The following is a 17,204-nucleotide window of genomic DNA, read 5'->3' on the forward strand; positions in this document are numbered from 1 at the left end:
GCGCAATGATCACAATACCAACATGGGCCAGTGAAGCGACATCCTCCACAACTAGACTGAAGAACAAAAGGACAGCAACTTGTCTGTTGCCCTTTCCCTGATTCCCCCAACACTGTTCGCTTCCCCCAATTCCCCAATAAAATATTTTTTAAAAAGGCACTGCAGGCTCTCAGTGGTCAGACTGACATTGACCTCTGTCCCGCAAACCCTGTGCTCTGCAATCTCCTCAAACCCACACCTCACCTTTCACTAAGAGCAGATTTCCCTCCCACTCAGCATCATCATTACCTGTGGGATGAATTAGAACAGGAGAAGCCTTTTCAAGAACTATACGGTACCCACAAGTCAACACCGTGGGAGAAAGAGGCAAGAAGGGAGAGAAGGGAGGAAGACAAAGAACAGTTACGATTTCTGCTGAACCACATCAGTCTTACCTTGCAGGAACAGACAGAACACCTGTCTTCTTTCAGGGTCCACACCTGCCCATTGCGCTTCAGTCCTCCTTCATGGGGGCAGTCACCAGAGCAGGAGGGCCCCAAGGGACAGAGGCAGTCGAAGCCCCCTGCCAAGTTGATACAGGCAGAATCATTCCAACAGGTATGTGTTCTTAAGGCACATTCATCAATGTCTGCAATAAAGAAATTATAGAGCTTTAGAATCCAGTTGATTATTGGAAAATAGTTATTTATAATAGTATTAATGAACATTATCAAGCATTTACTTTGTGCCAGGTACTGTGCCAAGCTGTTCACATACATTGCCTCATTCACTCTGTAAGGCAGCTCTGTGCTGGAGGATCTGTTTTTATTTCTATTTTGCAAATAATGGAGTTGAGGCTCACAGAAGTTACATATCATGCCCATTGTCATATAGCTATTAAGTGGCAGGTCTGAGATTCAAACTCGTAACTGTCGGACTCCAATTACTAAATTATCTAGTAGCAGCTGTGAACTAGTTTTAGGACATTCTCAAGAAATGTACCATCCAGAGATCATAAACACTGCTAATGTATTAACAGTGTGGATATACCCTATGCAGATTTGGGTCTTTTGGAAAAGGTGTGAATGGATTAGCCACTGAGTAGGAACAAGGGGGCAATAAGGGTGTCCCTTAGATTAGACTGCCCCCAGATCCTGGGGCTCAGGGTGAAAGGAGAGGGAATAATTCTTGGTAGGTGCTTTCCTAATCAAGCCACCCCATCCTAATTGCCAGCAGCATTTTTGCCCACATAAGAAAACATCCCAGAGCTACAGTAAGGTATGGCATGGGTGTTGATGAAATACACACATGTATTTTGCTGTTTTTTGTTGATACCTAAATATGGAAGGAAAACAAATCCAGTCAGCCCTCCCTGACATTCACAGTTCAAGTGACCTTAGCAACATCTCAAATGCATAGCTGTCTGGCCCTAACGGGCAATCTATTACCTCACAAGGCAGCCAATTCCATCATCGAATAACTCTTTTAGAAATGTTTTCCTTAAATTGAAATGAGATATAGTAATCAGTAACTTCTATTTCTTGATACTAATTCTGAGACCACTCAAGAAAAGTCTACTTGATTTTTCTTATTTATGACAATCTTTATGGTCATTTGTCTACCAGTGTATTCTATCTACTCCACTGATTAATCTATGGTCACGTTCTTCAGAAGACAATGCTGATTCCAATAAACTTTTACCAAAAGTCTGCAATGTGCAAGGTTCTTTGCACACAAGGTGCCATAAATGTTGACCATGACATGTAAGATGCTGTCCTCATAAAAGTGATAAGGAGAAACACAGGAATGCACATAGATAACTACTGGTGGGTTATTTTTAATAGGCCTGACTTTTATAATCAGTTAGCGTAAGAACAGTGTAAATTAACTTATTGTACATCCTAAACTTCATGTTAAATATGTATCAGGTTGTAGGCATTCGGTTAAGGATCACGGACTAAATAAAAGAATAAATGAGTATCCATGACATTTTCCCCCAAACTGCTCAAGCAATAAAGTATTAAAAGCATAATATCACTTTTACTGCTATTTTATATTTATATATTGTTTCAAAGTTTTTCAAAGCTCTTTTTTTATGAATTATGCCATGGAGCTGCAAGACGGAAATAGGTATTTTCATTTTATAAAAGAAGAGACTAATGTACAGAGATGGCTAAGTGGTCACACAGCTAGTACATTTTAGAGCTAGGATTGAGTCCTAGGTCTTCTGACAGACACACTAGAGTCCTTTCCGTTATACTGTGACAACTCAAGGTCTAACGTCACCTTTCAGCATACTAGAATAGTCGGTGGCTTTACCTATTTTCAATTACTTCCCCTCTAGACATTGCAACTCATTCTCAAGGATAAGATCTTACATGAATCCTCTTTAGTCTTTATAGTTGAACTTCTGAGAATGATACAGTCACTCAAAGTTTGCTAGACTATTGAAATTACTGTGACTTAAAAATAATGAAAAATAAATTACTTATCTTTCCTGGCTGAATGCATACACTATATTGGTCTAAAACTTGGCTTCACAGCAGTGGTACAAAGTGGAAGATGTTAAGGAATTCCAATAATATTTCTAGATTTACTTTTTGTCTTTGTCCCACCAATTGTAGATTCAGTCAAGACATCTAGCTAATGAGTGATGATTTTTCCTTTGAAAACTGTGGATATGATCCCAAATTATGATGCCTGGATTCCAGGTCAACTACACGCAGACCTCAATTAATTCCTCATCGTTCCTGGTCATATCCATGCCATTCCCAACACAATTGACCATGAGATGCTCCCGCCTAGAAACCACTCTCATCTCTCCAGTCTTCGTCCCCTCCTCTGAATCTTCCTAAAATAGCACTGAATGTGGGAGTCAGGTGACCCATATTTGAAAGCAATCTCCTCCATTTAATTCAGTGCTTACCATGTACAGGTCATTTTACACATCACACTATATGTCCTTGATCATATTATTTAGCTCTCTGACCCTCATTTATTTCTTGTATAAAACTATACCCATCTAATCTATGGTCATTTGAAAATAAAAATGTAGATAACAATGACTCAGTAAATATTTGTTTCTTGATTGCAAATATTTAAGACATGGTTCAAGCCCTACCTCCTCGGTTAAGTATTTCCCAATATGATGCCAATGCATAGTAACATGCACCATCTCTGAACTCCCACAATAATGACAGAGGTTGGTATATAGCTTACTATTTAGGTATATACTACCTTAGAACAATACTAAAGTGATACATTTGCATTATTCTCACTCCCCAGTTTTTGCTGTAATAACTAAAATATTCTATCATCTTAATACGTATCACATTTATAACTGAGTTTTTATGTTTAGGAGATATAAATTGATAGACTGATGGCTCATCACATATACCATCATATAATATGTATGGAATTATAAAAAAATAAAATTCACATTTCTTCAAATTCTGTGTTAGCTCATATCTTGATACTTATCACTGGGCCTATTGCAAAGCCTCCTATATGGTCTCTCTGACTTCAGCTCCTTCTCACTCTAATCCAGTGATTTTTTATTGTGGGCCCAATAGACACATTTAGGGACCCTATAAAAAGTACTGGTGTCCCAGCTCATGACCACTTGAGACTGATTTAAATGGTGTAAAGTAGGATCCAGGCATCTGGGCTCTGTTCAGCTAGATGAGAATCATTGCTCTAAACACCTTCCCTGGGGGAGTGGTGTTCTAAAAAGCCGATCTGTCATTGTCACTCCTCTGTTTACCACCTTTCAGTGGTTCTCTGATGCTTATGACAAAAGGTTCAAACTTCTAGCATAACATATAAGCCCCAATCTTACACTTCAGTTGTTACCTTCTGTTTCTTCCCTTTCTGTTCAAAAGCAATGGGTGCTACACAGACCATGTTGTTTCCTCTGTCTGTAACTTTGAACAGGCCTTTTCTTATTATGGAGTACTCTCCTTCCCGAGCTCTACTTTTTTAGCCTATATGGAATGAGCTGGACTATAAATTGATTAGGTAACCACGTCCCTTCCTATGCTATCTTCACTCCCACATATTCTTCAAAATCAGGATCAAACATCACCACCCTTCATTCTACAAGTCTGTCACTTTTGACTTTTTGCTTTCTCTGTACCTTACATGCAATGCTACCTTGCACTCATCTCTTAGAAGTTACATGCTTAATATATCCATCTCCATAGATGGCAGAGACTAAATATTTTCATTTTTCTCTTCTCGGTGCCAAGTACAACATAATACACTGTGGGTGTTCAATGTATTCATGTAACTTAATTAAATTCAGGAAATGTATAGACTGATACTGTTATAGAGCCTATTTTGCCAAAATTTGTTCTCTGGGTTCTTCAAGAAGCCTAAGGCATAACCACAATGCTCCTTTTCAGGGAATATATTTTATTGTTGAGTTTTCATCTGGAAAAACCCTTGGGTCTGGTTCAAATATGATAAATACAGTAAAATAGGAGCCACACTGGAATAGCAAGGCAAACTTCCCTTCTCCCGTCCCACCTCAGTTTCTTGTCACATGCTTGAGGATAAGGGCAGAGGAAGGCTTGTTAAACAAATCACTCACGAAACTGGAAGAGGAATTTCAACCCATCCACAAACAGTAGCTACAAAGGGATATTTAATGTATTGTCTCCTTTAAAATAATCACTAAATTGGCAATTAATGCCCAACTAAAATTTGCTGTTTTTAGCATTTGGTTTTTTTGCATTACAAAGTTGCAAACATTGGCAGGGTTTTCTCTCATAAATTAAAAAAACTGAGCATAAAGATGAACACACCTAGTATGCACAAAAACAAGGTGCAAAACCTGGGTTTGCTTTTGTCGCTCCAGAATGAGAGGATTTCACAGTTGAATATAGGACCATATTGCCTACAGAGTTCCTTGTAATTGCTTTACTTATGACACAGAAATCTAATTCTGCTTCCATGCAATTTAACAGATTTATGGAAAGCCAGATGTTAGCAATTATGGAAACCAACATTATTCATATTCTTGGTAATACAGACCTGTTTGCTCTGCACAAAACCAACTTAATCTATTATACATATCCCAAGGCATCCAAAGGGAAGAAGCACCCTATTTACATAGTGCAACTGTTGTTCTCTGCTGAGCAAACACAAAGACATTCACCCAAGATACTTACCCAAATCATCAGGCAGGCCTCCAATGACAAAGAGGCAATGAAACAAAAATCAAGGAAAATATTCCACACTCAAATCTATAACCATTGAAGTGTAGTTTTCTTTTTTTCTGTTTTTTTTTTATTATTGTAAGTAATGGCTTTGTGTAATTTTCTTGTGTTTCTCCTTGTAAATTCATTATTTAAATGGTCCATGCAGATGAGATTTTTTTCCCAATAAAATTCCACTGCTGAGCTTACATTAAAACTAATTTTCTTGCATTGACATTTTCACAATTTCTGAAAGCTGTTATTATTGTAGTCAATTTTGCTTTAAAAAATGTCTGGTTGTGCCTAGTCAATCTGCTTTATTCTTTAATTTGAGGTTCTTAGGTTTCTCAAGCATGTAAGAAAGTACAATTCAGAGATGTTTATATCAGCAGCAAGCAAACCAATCCCAACCTAGCCCCAAACAATTTTCCTACCCTTCAAGAAAAATGGAAGTTTTAATAACATAACAACGGTAATGGTACCTGCCTCAGGAGCTGAAACTTCTACAAGATGATTTCAGAGATCAAGGGAAACTTTTTTTCCAGTGGTTTGGTAGCAGTTAGATCGAAGGAGATAACGTTTTTTATTACCCCATATTCCTCTTTCCCAAATAACTTACATAACATCTAGTTTTACTTTCAAACTCAAAACAGGTGATATGTCAGAAAACAAAATTTAACCTGGGGTTTGAATATCCAGCTGTGTGTGTGTTCTGACTTGGAAATCATTACCAGACATTAGTAGCTTGGAAATGAGAACACAGCTTGGGGGTTTATTAATGATAAACAAGATAGAGCACAGATGCCTCTCCCATAGCTAAAGCAGTATTGCTTTTTTTTTTTTTTTACAGTGGTAGAGAGAAAATTACAGAAAGAAAATATACAGGCTGTATATCAGCAAATTAGGTGAAAGAAACAAGTAGAAAATCCGAGGTCTGATGGAGCTTGCAAAATACAAAGCTAATGAAATTCCAAGCTGCATAGTAAGTTTCAGGTCCAGAGAAGAAAGATGATAGACATGCTCTGTAGGGTGCTGGTCATACCACACTGGGGTATGTGATGTTCCCTTTAGAGTACAGACTATTAGGAGTAGGTTGACACACTTAGGACACATCAGAAGAGGTCTACCACCGTAGTGAGATGTTCAAACTCACCTTGCTTTAATGAAATATGAGGGTTTCCGCCTGAAAAGGTCAAGACTGAAAGAAGAGACCAGTAAGCTACAGCTTCATCTATAATATTTGAGATGTTATTACATATCTATCTCTTAGGAGGAAGTTCCAATGTCCCCTCAGTGTTAATTCTTCCCTCTTTGTTACTGCCTCCAATGTTTCTTGAGTCAGAAAGAAACCCCTTCCTAAAGTGTTCCTCTTATTATTCAACGTGTAATGTTACTCTCCCGTCAGTCTCCTTTTCCTTTCAATGAGCTGACTCTCTTCTAAGTGATGGGTAAGGGAAACGCCTTGCTTGGGCTTACTCTTACCTTATCTACTCCCTAGGGCCAAGTCTTATTTCCTAGTGTCTACAGCTAATAGCTACCTCCATGTATACACCTTCATCCTTTCCTAATTGTTTGTAAGCTTCCATGTGACCCTCTCTACAAAGCCTAAATCCTGAAGGTTCTTCAGACCACAAGTTTGCAAAATCGGCACCCTTTACTTAACAAATATTGTAACAAATATTGTTATTATTTCAGTCTAAGAGCTCTCTTTTTTACCAGTGTGGGATATAATATTGCCCTATTCATCTTATTTCTTCATTCATCCAATCACTGGTACCCAATTGAAGCCTAGGAAATTGACAACCCCATCCAGGGTACAACTTCAGATGCCTCACTAATAACACAAGTTACAAGTGACTGTATCCAGCACTTATAGTTGGAGAAAAACAAGAACCAGTTTTCATCCAGCAAGACTAATTCCTATGACTTGGGAACCTGATGTTTAGCTAATTTTAATGTCATTATAATGTCATTTGCGTTGCAGTTACTATGACTCCCATCATGCATCTCATGCCATGACAGTTCCAGAGAAACCAAATAAGAAGAAAAAGGAGGATCCCACCCAGGGAGAGGAGATGAATAAACGACATCAGTGGGATGTTACCAATTTCTTCCCAGGAGAGCTAAATACCCCTGATCGTGACTTTCTTGGTGAGACTCATATTCTGAGTTCACCTGAGCTTCCCTCTTAAGTGTGTACTTTCGTTTCAATAAACTCCCTGTGCTTTCCTGCAACTGTCTTGCTCTTGAATTTTTTCTTGAGTGGAGACGAAAACCCATCATCACTGCCCTGGGTTGACATCACACCATCATTAATCAATTAACTAATTATACATATATTGAGCATCTACTCTGTCCTAGAAATAGTGCTAGAGAGGGGATAAAATGGGCAAAAAATACAGACATGATCCTGCAGTATGGACCTTACAGTTTTCTCCCCATATTTTAAGTTATTAACATTTCCTAAGGTTCCATCTCTTTCTCCTCTGTGGAGGCAGCATACCATACCAACTGAAAAGCTCCGGAACCCAGCAGCAGTGGGTGCCCGTTAATGTGACCTGTTGTTCCAGTTTGCCTGGGACTCAGGAGGTCCCTGAGATGATTGTCACTGCTAAAACCAGGAAAGTTCCAGGCAAAGGGGACAAATGAGTCAACTGCATTCAAGTCTTACCCCTGCAACTTATTGTTTGTATGTCTGGAAAATTTGCTCAGCATCTCTGAGCCTTGTCATCATTTGAAAAACTATGCAAAAACAGCCCCTGGGATAATCTGGCAATTTGAGTAAGCACATAAGACAATGGTTATTTTGTAGTAATTGCTCAAAAATGATTAGCTGCTGTTATTGTTGTTTTTGTTACTATTGTTTGTATATTTTTTCTCTCAAAAATTTTTCTGCTCATAAAGATCAATTTACCTCATGAATTCCATGGTCCCACTCTTCAGAATATACTCAAATCTGGGCCACTACCCCTGAGCTCTTATTATGCAGCCAACTCCCACTTTCCATCTGTTTACTGAGGATTTTCACTTGAATTCTGAATTCTCACACAAACTTTCGTGGATTTTATCAGTGTACTATATAGCCAAATCCTGAAATGCTAACACTCTAAGCTCTCACTGAGACCTAAATAGAAGATTTGGTATTAATATTAAGTGACTAATATTGAAAGAATATAGTTTTCTGACACTCCATGAACTTGCCATGGTTTCTGACTATGTTTGTTTGTTTTTTGTTTTTTAGGCTGTACAAATTTAGGTGTTTTACTGCATATGGAGAAAACAGTATTTTCTAGGTAGGAAAACAAGAGTAAAATAAAAGCAGAGTAGCCTTCTAAATTAACCAAGTTGGTTTAGTTTCTGCCATGAACAAGTCATGCTTAAGTAGCAATAAAATCTGTTTAAAATCAATACAATTTTGACCAGTGGAGAGAATAAAAAAAAAAAAATCTATAAGTATTGAAATACATGCTATCCAAAGAGAATTTTACTGCACAGAGAGGCTATAGTATTCATGCCAATAACCCTAGATTCATACGTTTTTATGTATCTGCTTATTGGTGGGAGGGCGAGTTGTGTTATAGCTGCATTCATATCACAGAGAAGTAGAGCAGAAATGTTTTTTTGCAAATTATTAAATGCCTAACACTGGGCCATACACATTCTATTGTTATATTCATTTTATTGTTAAATCTCTTTAACAAAATTTCACCCTCAACTGAAAAGATTTATCCCGCTGCATTTTATGTTGCCTGTCTCTCTCCTTATGTTGCCTTAACTGTGAACATATTGGGTTGTTGGAAAAGACACGACATATTTTTTCTGTTTTTCGTTGCAAAAATGCGTCATGACTTTTCTGACAGCCCAATACTTATCTATTTTCCATATTCATTCAGAAGTAATATTCTGGTCTTATTTACTTTGTGTCACCCATAGTGTATTTCACCTACTAAGAAATATATAAACGCATGTTAAATTCGAATCTGGTTGAGCTATGATTTAAAAAAGAACCCTGTCCTTTGGGGCCTCATTTTCTCTTTGATAAAATATACAAGTAGTATAAAATATTTTCTTAGCTCTTGTATACTTTCAACCTTATATGATTGCTTTCCACCTTTGTAAGACTGAGTTTATAATTCCAGTGTTAGAATATGAGTAGTGACATATGGAGAACAGGATGGAGGCAAATGGAAGAACCTAACTTCAGAATAACAAAGAGATTTCTTAGAATTAAACAGTTTTCTTGGACATTCAATATTTATTGAAACACCTCAAGTCTCTCTTAATGAGTATTTGCAAACAGGTGCCAAAGAGAGAAAGTAATAAAGGGAGCAGCATAGTTTTCTTGTCTGCATTGAAGCCTGGGCAACGTAATCCTTGGTGACAAATATGCACAGAGAATACTGCCAGGGTGAAAACCAAAAACTCTATTTTGACAAATCGTTCTCTCAAGCAAGCTGTCAGATGAGAAATAATTTCTTCTATCTTCTATGCCAAGGAAAGGTCTTAGGCACAGAGAGGTTGCAAAGTAATTTCATTTACTACCAGAAACATTCTACAACTTACATAGAAATCAAAGGTCAAAAAAACATTGTCAAAGGTGCAATTCTAAAAACTCAGTCTCAGTCTAAACAACAAGAAGGTCAGATACAATGCCCAAGAATTTGAAGACCTTCCATGCCTATTATTTATTGTCTCCTTTCACCACTCTATTGATTTTGGTCCCTAACTTCCAGAAAGTGGTCAAAGCTCTTCCAAAAATGCTACATCACTGGAAGGAGAGTTAGGACATTGATCAAGGACACCAACTTGGACCACACTGCCAAGAAGGACTGTATCTGCTGAGAAGACTAAAAAGCTATAAACACATCTTAATGTGATCTCATGGTGTCTTTTCATAGATGACTTTTTCTCTTAGATCTTCTTCTCTTCATATTTCTTCTAATTAACTGATTTGAAAACAGATTTGGGGCTGCCTCCTATTTTGAAGAGATAATCTCTGGAAATATCTAGAAAGCTTTTAGTGCAATCAAGGGAAAATGAAGCAAAGAGTAGGAGCCTTGAAGCCACTCTGCTCTACACTTTTGGGGGATGGGTTCTGTTTATTTTGAATTTGTCTTTCTGTGTGTTTTATCTTAAAGGAGGTAAAACTATAACTGGTAAAACTAAGTTGGTTTCCAACAAAAAGCAAAGGAGTCCCCTGACAAAGATTCTCTGCTTGAGCAATCTCTAGTCAGGCTCCTCTGAGCCCTCTTCTGAATGAGACCTCAGCCTTCGCTATAAAAACTGCAGACTCTAAAACACGAATGATTTTGTGTATCCCACCCATCCGCATTAAAAAACACTACCACAGTTTTTTGAACAAACACTAGAATAGTTACTAACGTCTCAACGCTGCATCTCTAAGATGATGAATTCGGCCCTCTCAAGTTCCTGCCTGATAAGCTCAAGGCTGCCAAAAGAATGTTCTGTTTATTCCAACCAACACCTGAAGATAGGACCCTGCCTCCCAGTCGCTGTGATAGAATAGGAGACTAACTTCAGTAAGAGCCAGTTAACAAAGCCAGATGTGATTTATATGGACCAATGCCCCTTTAATGCTTTTTGTAAATTTCAACTTCCCTGACTCTCCTCAAGCCTCTACTTTCTTCTTCCATACTCCCTCATTCTCCTTTAAAATGCCAGTCACATCTGCACACATCAAAGTCGAATTCAATTCACACTGGACCCTCTTCCCTATTGCAACAGTTTATAACTGATTAAAAATTGTCCTTATCACTGATTCTGGTCAAGATAGCAGAGTAGATAAATGCTGTGCTCACTTCCTCCCATGACCACATCAAAATTACAACTACATTAAAAAACAACCTCATTGAGAACCACTAGAAGACTGGCTGAATAAAATTGCTGTAACTAAGGAAATAAAGAAGAAGCAAAATTGAGGCTAGAAGGAGGGGCTGGGATGCAAAAGGGGAAGGTCCCACACCCATGGTGTGGCAGTTAAGAAACAGGAGGGCTATCTTGGCTGTGGAGGTATCTTTCTGAGGAGTGAAGGGTCCCAACCCCACATGGGGTTCCCCAGCCCGGGCCTCCAATTCTGGGAAGAGAAATCACCATAACATCTGGCTGTGAAAACTAGTGAGGACTGTGTATGAGTGAGATTGAGAGCTACTGGAGACCCAGGCAGTGCAGGTCTTAAAGGGCCTGTACACAGATTCACTTGCTCATAAACTTGTTCTGAGCTCCAGTGCTAGGGCAGCAACTTGAAAAGTCCCAGGGACACAGGGGGAGGAACTGAACTGACAAGCTTCAGATTAAAGGCTGGCGGGGCAGGGGGCAGGGCAGCTCTCTCCAGGGACAGACACACTGACAGACACCGTCGTTCCTTTGCTGAGCCCTCCCCTCACCCAGCCAGAAGGTGCCGGCTGAGCTCTCCACTAATTTAGCTCACACCACTGGCCCCATTCTGGTGATTCCGAGATCTCACCCAACGCAAATCGCATACCCAGCCCGAATCTCTTCCAGCAGCTTCTCTACACAAGTAGCTTGCCTCAGCTCATGCTGCAAACTTTCCTAAAATTAAAGTTAATAAACCCCAGACAAGCATCATCTGGCCTCAGCATGCCTGGTACCTCTTGCTACGTGACTGTAAGCCCAGCACTAGTAGCAGCTGACTTTGGTTTATGGCCTGACTTCTCTTAGGCACCTCCAAGCACAGCACAGGCAGCAACTAACTGCAGATCACTTTGTAGCTCCTACCAGGTGGTCCCAGGGCCTGGAATGGATGAATATGGCTTGCATCATCAGAGCCAATTCCAAGAGGCCCAAAAACCAACACACCTGGTTACCAGCATCAGACCACACCAGAGCACCACCCAACCAACTCCACAAATGACAGACGCAAAAGGTGGCCTTTGTAGGCAACAGACCCCTGCTAATGTCACTCCTGTTCTGTGGGACAGCCCCTGCACAATTGCTTGTCCACTGAAATCAAGGCCAGAACTCACAGTCATCCTGAGGGTAAATCCCATCAACTGATGTGGCAACAGCAATTAAGGCTCAACTACAACAGGAGGGCACATGCATTCCACACAAGGGACAACCCTGGAGCACCCTGCTAATGTGACCAGGGAGACTGTGCCACTGGGTCCCATAGTACACAAACCACACAAGGTCACTATGCCAAGACTGGGAGACATAGCAGATTTCCCTAATACATAGAAACAAACACAGGGAATCAACCAAAATGAGGAGACAAACATGGCTAAAATAAAAGAACCAGACAATACTCCAGAAAAAGAACTAAATGAAATGGAGACAAGCAATCCATCAGATACAGAGTTCAAAATACAGTTATCAGGATATGGTCAATGAACTAGGGGAAGAATAGATGAACTCATTGAGAAGTTCAACAAAGAGATATGAAACATAAAAATGGAGACAGAAAACAAAAGAACCAGACATTAATGAAGAATACAATAACTGAAAAGAAGAATACATTAGAGGTAATCAACAGTAGGTTAGATGAAGCAGAGGATCGCATCTGCAAATCTGTAAGACAAGGTTACAGAAACACCCAATTGGAATAGCAGAAACGAAAACAAATAAAAATGAGGATATTTTTAAGGGACCTCAGGGACAACATTAGGCATACCAACATCCACATCATAGGGGTAGCAGAAAGAAATGAGAAAGAGCAAGGGAATGAAAACTATTTGAACAAATAATGATTGAAAAGTCCCCTAACCTGAAAAAGGAAATAGACACACACATATAAGAAGTGCAGAGTCCCAAACAAAATGAACTCAAAGAGACCCATGCCAAGACACATCATAATTAAAATGCTAAAGGTTAATGACAAAGAGAGAATCTTAAAAGTAGTAATAGAGCAGCAGCTAGTGACATACAAGGGAGCTCAGATAAGACTGTCAGCTGATTTCTCAATAGAAACTCTTCAGACCAGAAGGGATTTGCATGACGTATTCAAAATGATGAAAAAAACAAAGACCTACAAACAAGATTATCCAGCAATGTTATCATTTAGAATGGAAGATGAAATAGTTTCCCTGACAAGAAAAACCTATAGGAGTTATCAAAACTAAACCAGTATTACAAAAATGTTAAAGGGACATTTTTAAGTAGAACAGGTTAAAAATATGAATAAGAAAATACAGAGAAGAAAACAATTCTCACTGATAAAAGCAAACATATTATAAAAGCAGCCAATCTAGTAAAAATGTTAAAAGGCAAAAGTAGGGAAAGTGTAATTACAGTAATAACTTATGGACACATACAAACACACACACACACACAAAAGAATAAAAAGTAATGTAAAAAACATAAACATGGAGGGGGATAAGTAAAAATTGTAGTGATTGTATAATGTATTCAAACTTAGGTGACCATCAACTTAAAATACAGTACTATAAACATAGCTTGGTATACAGGAAGCATATGGTAATCACAAACCAGAAATCTATGAGAGATATATAAGAAATAAAGAGAAAGAAATCCAAACATAATACTATAGGAAGTCATCAACATACAAGAAATGAGAGCAAAAGAATAAGAAAGGAACAGAGAAGATCTACAAAAACTATCAGGAAAGAATTAATAAAATGGCAAGAACTACAAACCTATCAATAATTACAGTAATACCTTGGTTTGCAAGCATACTTTGTTCTGGAAACAAACTACTCATATTGCAAGACATCACTCATTTATCAAGTTAAAATGTATTAGAAATGTTTGCTCATCTTGAGGAATACTCGCAAACCATGTTACTTGCAATCCAAGGTTTTACTGTACTTTAAATATCAATGGAATATATACTCCAATCAAAAGACAAAGGATGGCTGAATGGATAACAAGACCAATACATATATTGTCTGCAAGAGACCCACTTTAGATGGAAAATCACACACAGAGTCAAAGTAAAGGGATTAGAATGCAAATGAAAACCAAAAAAAGTTGGGATAGCAATACTTATATCAGATAAAATAGACTTTAAAACAAAGGCTGTAACAAGAGACAAAGAAGGGTATTTCATAATGATAAAGGGATCAATCCATCAAAAGGATATACCTCTCATAAACATCAACACACCTAAACATCTGAAACAAATATTGATGGACATAAATGGAGAGAACATTAATTGAAAGTCATATTAAGGGACTTTAACACCCCATGATATCAATCGATAGATCATCAAGACAGAAAATCAACAAGGAAACAGTGGTCTTTTAAATGAAACATTAGACCAATAGCCTTAATTGATATTATAGGACATTACACTGAAACACAGCAGGATACGCATTCTTTTCAAGTGCACTGAAACATTTTACAGATTGATCACATGTTAGGTCATAAAACAAGTTTCAATAAATTTAAGAAGACTGAAATCCTGTCAAGCATATTCTCCTATTACAATGGTATGAAGCTAGAAATCAATTACAAGGAGAAAAATGAAAAAAACACAAACATGTGGAGGCTAAACAACATGCTACTAAACAATGAATGAGTCAACAACGAGGTCAAGAAAAAAATCAAGTTATTTTGAGACAAATAAAATTGAAAACACAACTGCTATTCTATATGACACAGCCATAGCAGTTCTAAGAGGGGAAAATTATAGCAATAAAGGCCTAGCTCAAGAAACAAGAAAATATCAAATAAAAAAAGTATCATTTTATACCTAAAGGAAGTAGAAAAAGAGAACAAAACTCAAAGTGAGTACAAGGAAGGAAATAATAAAGATGAGAGCAAAAATAAATGAAATGGAGTGTAAAAAACAGAAATGATCAATGAAACATAGAGCTGGTTCTTTGAAAAGATAAACAAAACTGATAAACCTTTAGTCAGAATCATCAAGAAAAAAGAGAGAAGGCCAAATAAATAAAATCAGACATGAAAGAGAAGTGACAACCAACACCACAGAAATACAAAGGATTATTAGGAAATACTATGCGCAATTATATACTAACAATTCCTAAATAGACATTTCTCCAAAGAGGACATACAGATGGCCAATAAACATATGAAAAGATACTCAACATCATTAATTATCAGTGAAATGTAAATTAAAACTACAATGAGCCATCATGTCACACCTGTCAGAATGGCTATCATCAATAAATCAACAAACAAGTGTTGGTGAGGATGTGGAGAAAATGGAACCCTTGAGTACTGTTGGAGGGATTGTGAATTGGTTCAGCCACTGTGGAAAACAGTACATGGGATCCTCAAAAAGTTAGAAATAGAACTACCTTATGATCTGGCAATTTCACTTATGAGTAATTATTGGGACAAATCCAAAACACTAATTTGAAAAGACATATGCACCCCTATGTTCATTACAATAGCCAAGATATGGAAGCAGCCTAAGTGCCCATCAATTGATGATTGAATAAAGAAGAGATGGTACACATATACAATGGAATATTACTCAGCCATAAAAAATATACAATCTTGCCATTTGTGACAACATGTTTGAACCTATAGGGTATTATGCTAAGTGAGATAAGTCAGATAGAGAAAGTCAAATACCATATAATTTCAGTTACATGTGATTTCTAAAAAAAATAAACAAAACTGAAACAAACTCATAGATACAGAGAAAGAATTAATGGTTGCCAGAAGGGAAGGGTTTTGGGGTGGATGTGTGAAAAAATAAAAATGATTAAGATGTACCAATTGCCAGTTATAAAAACAGAAAACAGTCACAGGGATGTAAAGTATAGGGAATATTGTCAGTAATATTTTAATAATTATGTATGGTGTCAGATGGGTACTACACTCATCAAGTTGGTCACTTCATAAGTTACATCAATGTCTAATCACAATGCTGTACACCTGAAGCTAATATAATATTGTATGTTAATTGTAACTGAAAAATAATTTTAAAATAAAAATCTTCCCTTAAGATGTTAGTGTCTGGTTTTGTTTATATTTGACACCACATGGGCTGCTAGACTATAAACAAAAGGAATTCTTGCAGTTCATCCATGGTCCAGCTAAGCTACTTATACTAAGCAGCAGTAAAGGGCCAGTGTCCGCATGAGTAATAGAAATGATTGCACTGAGTCCCTTTATTAATTAATTTATTTGACAAATATTTACTGAGTGTGTATGATATGCCAGGTACTGTTCTAGGGAATACTACAGCAAACAAAACATGCATAATTCCTGCTCCTGGAAAGGTTAAATTTTAACAGTATAAGGCAAAAACATATCATTCCTTCCATGTATCTTCCCAAGGAACCTACAGGTGCTTTGGTGTCCTGGCCATCCCTAAGGACTTTTATTGAGTCATGATTAACACATTTTTATGAAACAGAGATTTCTATCTTTTTATTATACATAATAATAACTTACTATACTCTTATACATTATACTCTTCAGGTTTTTCAAAATCCTTTCAAATTCATGACCTAATTTGTCCTTCCAAAAATATTTAGAATGTTAGCTCTACCATCATCTATATCAGGAAAATGACCCAGTTTGAGTTGCTATGAAGTCATATGCCTAGGAATTGGCAGAAACTTGTATTTGAATCTATTTTACTTATATGTGTCCTCAAACTAATGGCTTTAATAAGTCATTTCACAACTTCTCAGCTTAGAAATTGTTACTGTGTGGCAAAGGAAAATTCAGACCTCTCTTTTCTTCCCTTTATCCACCTATAAAATGGGGAATAGTAACATGGTTGAAGGGTTGCTATGAAAACTACAGGACAAAATGTCAGCACGTGCAGTTTCTTGATAACAATCATGGTTAATAGCTGGCTAATTCTAATGGCCTCACCTTTTTTAGAAGAAAGGCAATCCAAACAAAAGCAGTAGGAGGAGCAAAATTACACAGGTGTGCAGAAAATCACATTGACACAAGTGTGACAGAGGGTTTGACATTTTGCCTGAAATACTACTATATTTATATAGCCATATTTTATATTAAAATGGCTATTTCTTAGAAAGCATCAAAGTGTTTTCACAATAAAATAAATATTTCAACAACATTGAGAGACACTGATAT

At 37.5% G+C, this 17,204-nt stretch overlaps 1 protein-coding gene across 2 annotated transcripts in view; it reads right to left on the reverse strand.

Annotated features, from left to right (window-relative positions):
• The window catches only part of NELL1 (neural EGFL like 1), an 835,074-nt gene that overhangs the window by 29,671 nt on the left and 788,199 nt on the right, over positions 1-17,204 (reverse strand). For both annotated transcript variants that reach the window (XM_019651350.1, XM_019651349.1), the window contains one exon: positions 435-628. In XM_019651350.1, coding sequence (XP_019506895.1) covers positions 435-628 — 194 coding nt within the window. The remainder of the gene's footprint in view (positions 1-434; positions 629-17,204) is intronic.

The sequence above is a fragment of the Hipposideros armiger genome, unplaced genomic scaffold (assembly GCF_001890085.2).
Source record: "Hipposideros armiger isolate ML-2016 unplaced genomic scaffold, ASM189008v1 scaffold_159, whole genome shotgun sequence".
Classification (NCBI taxonomy): Eukaryota; Metazoa; Chordata; class Mammalia; order Chiroptera; family Hipposideridae; genus Hipposideros; species Hipposideros armiger.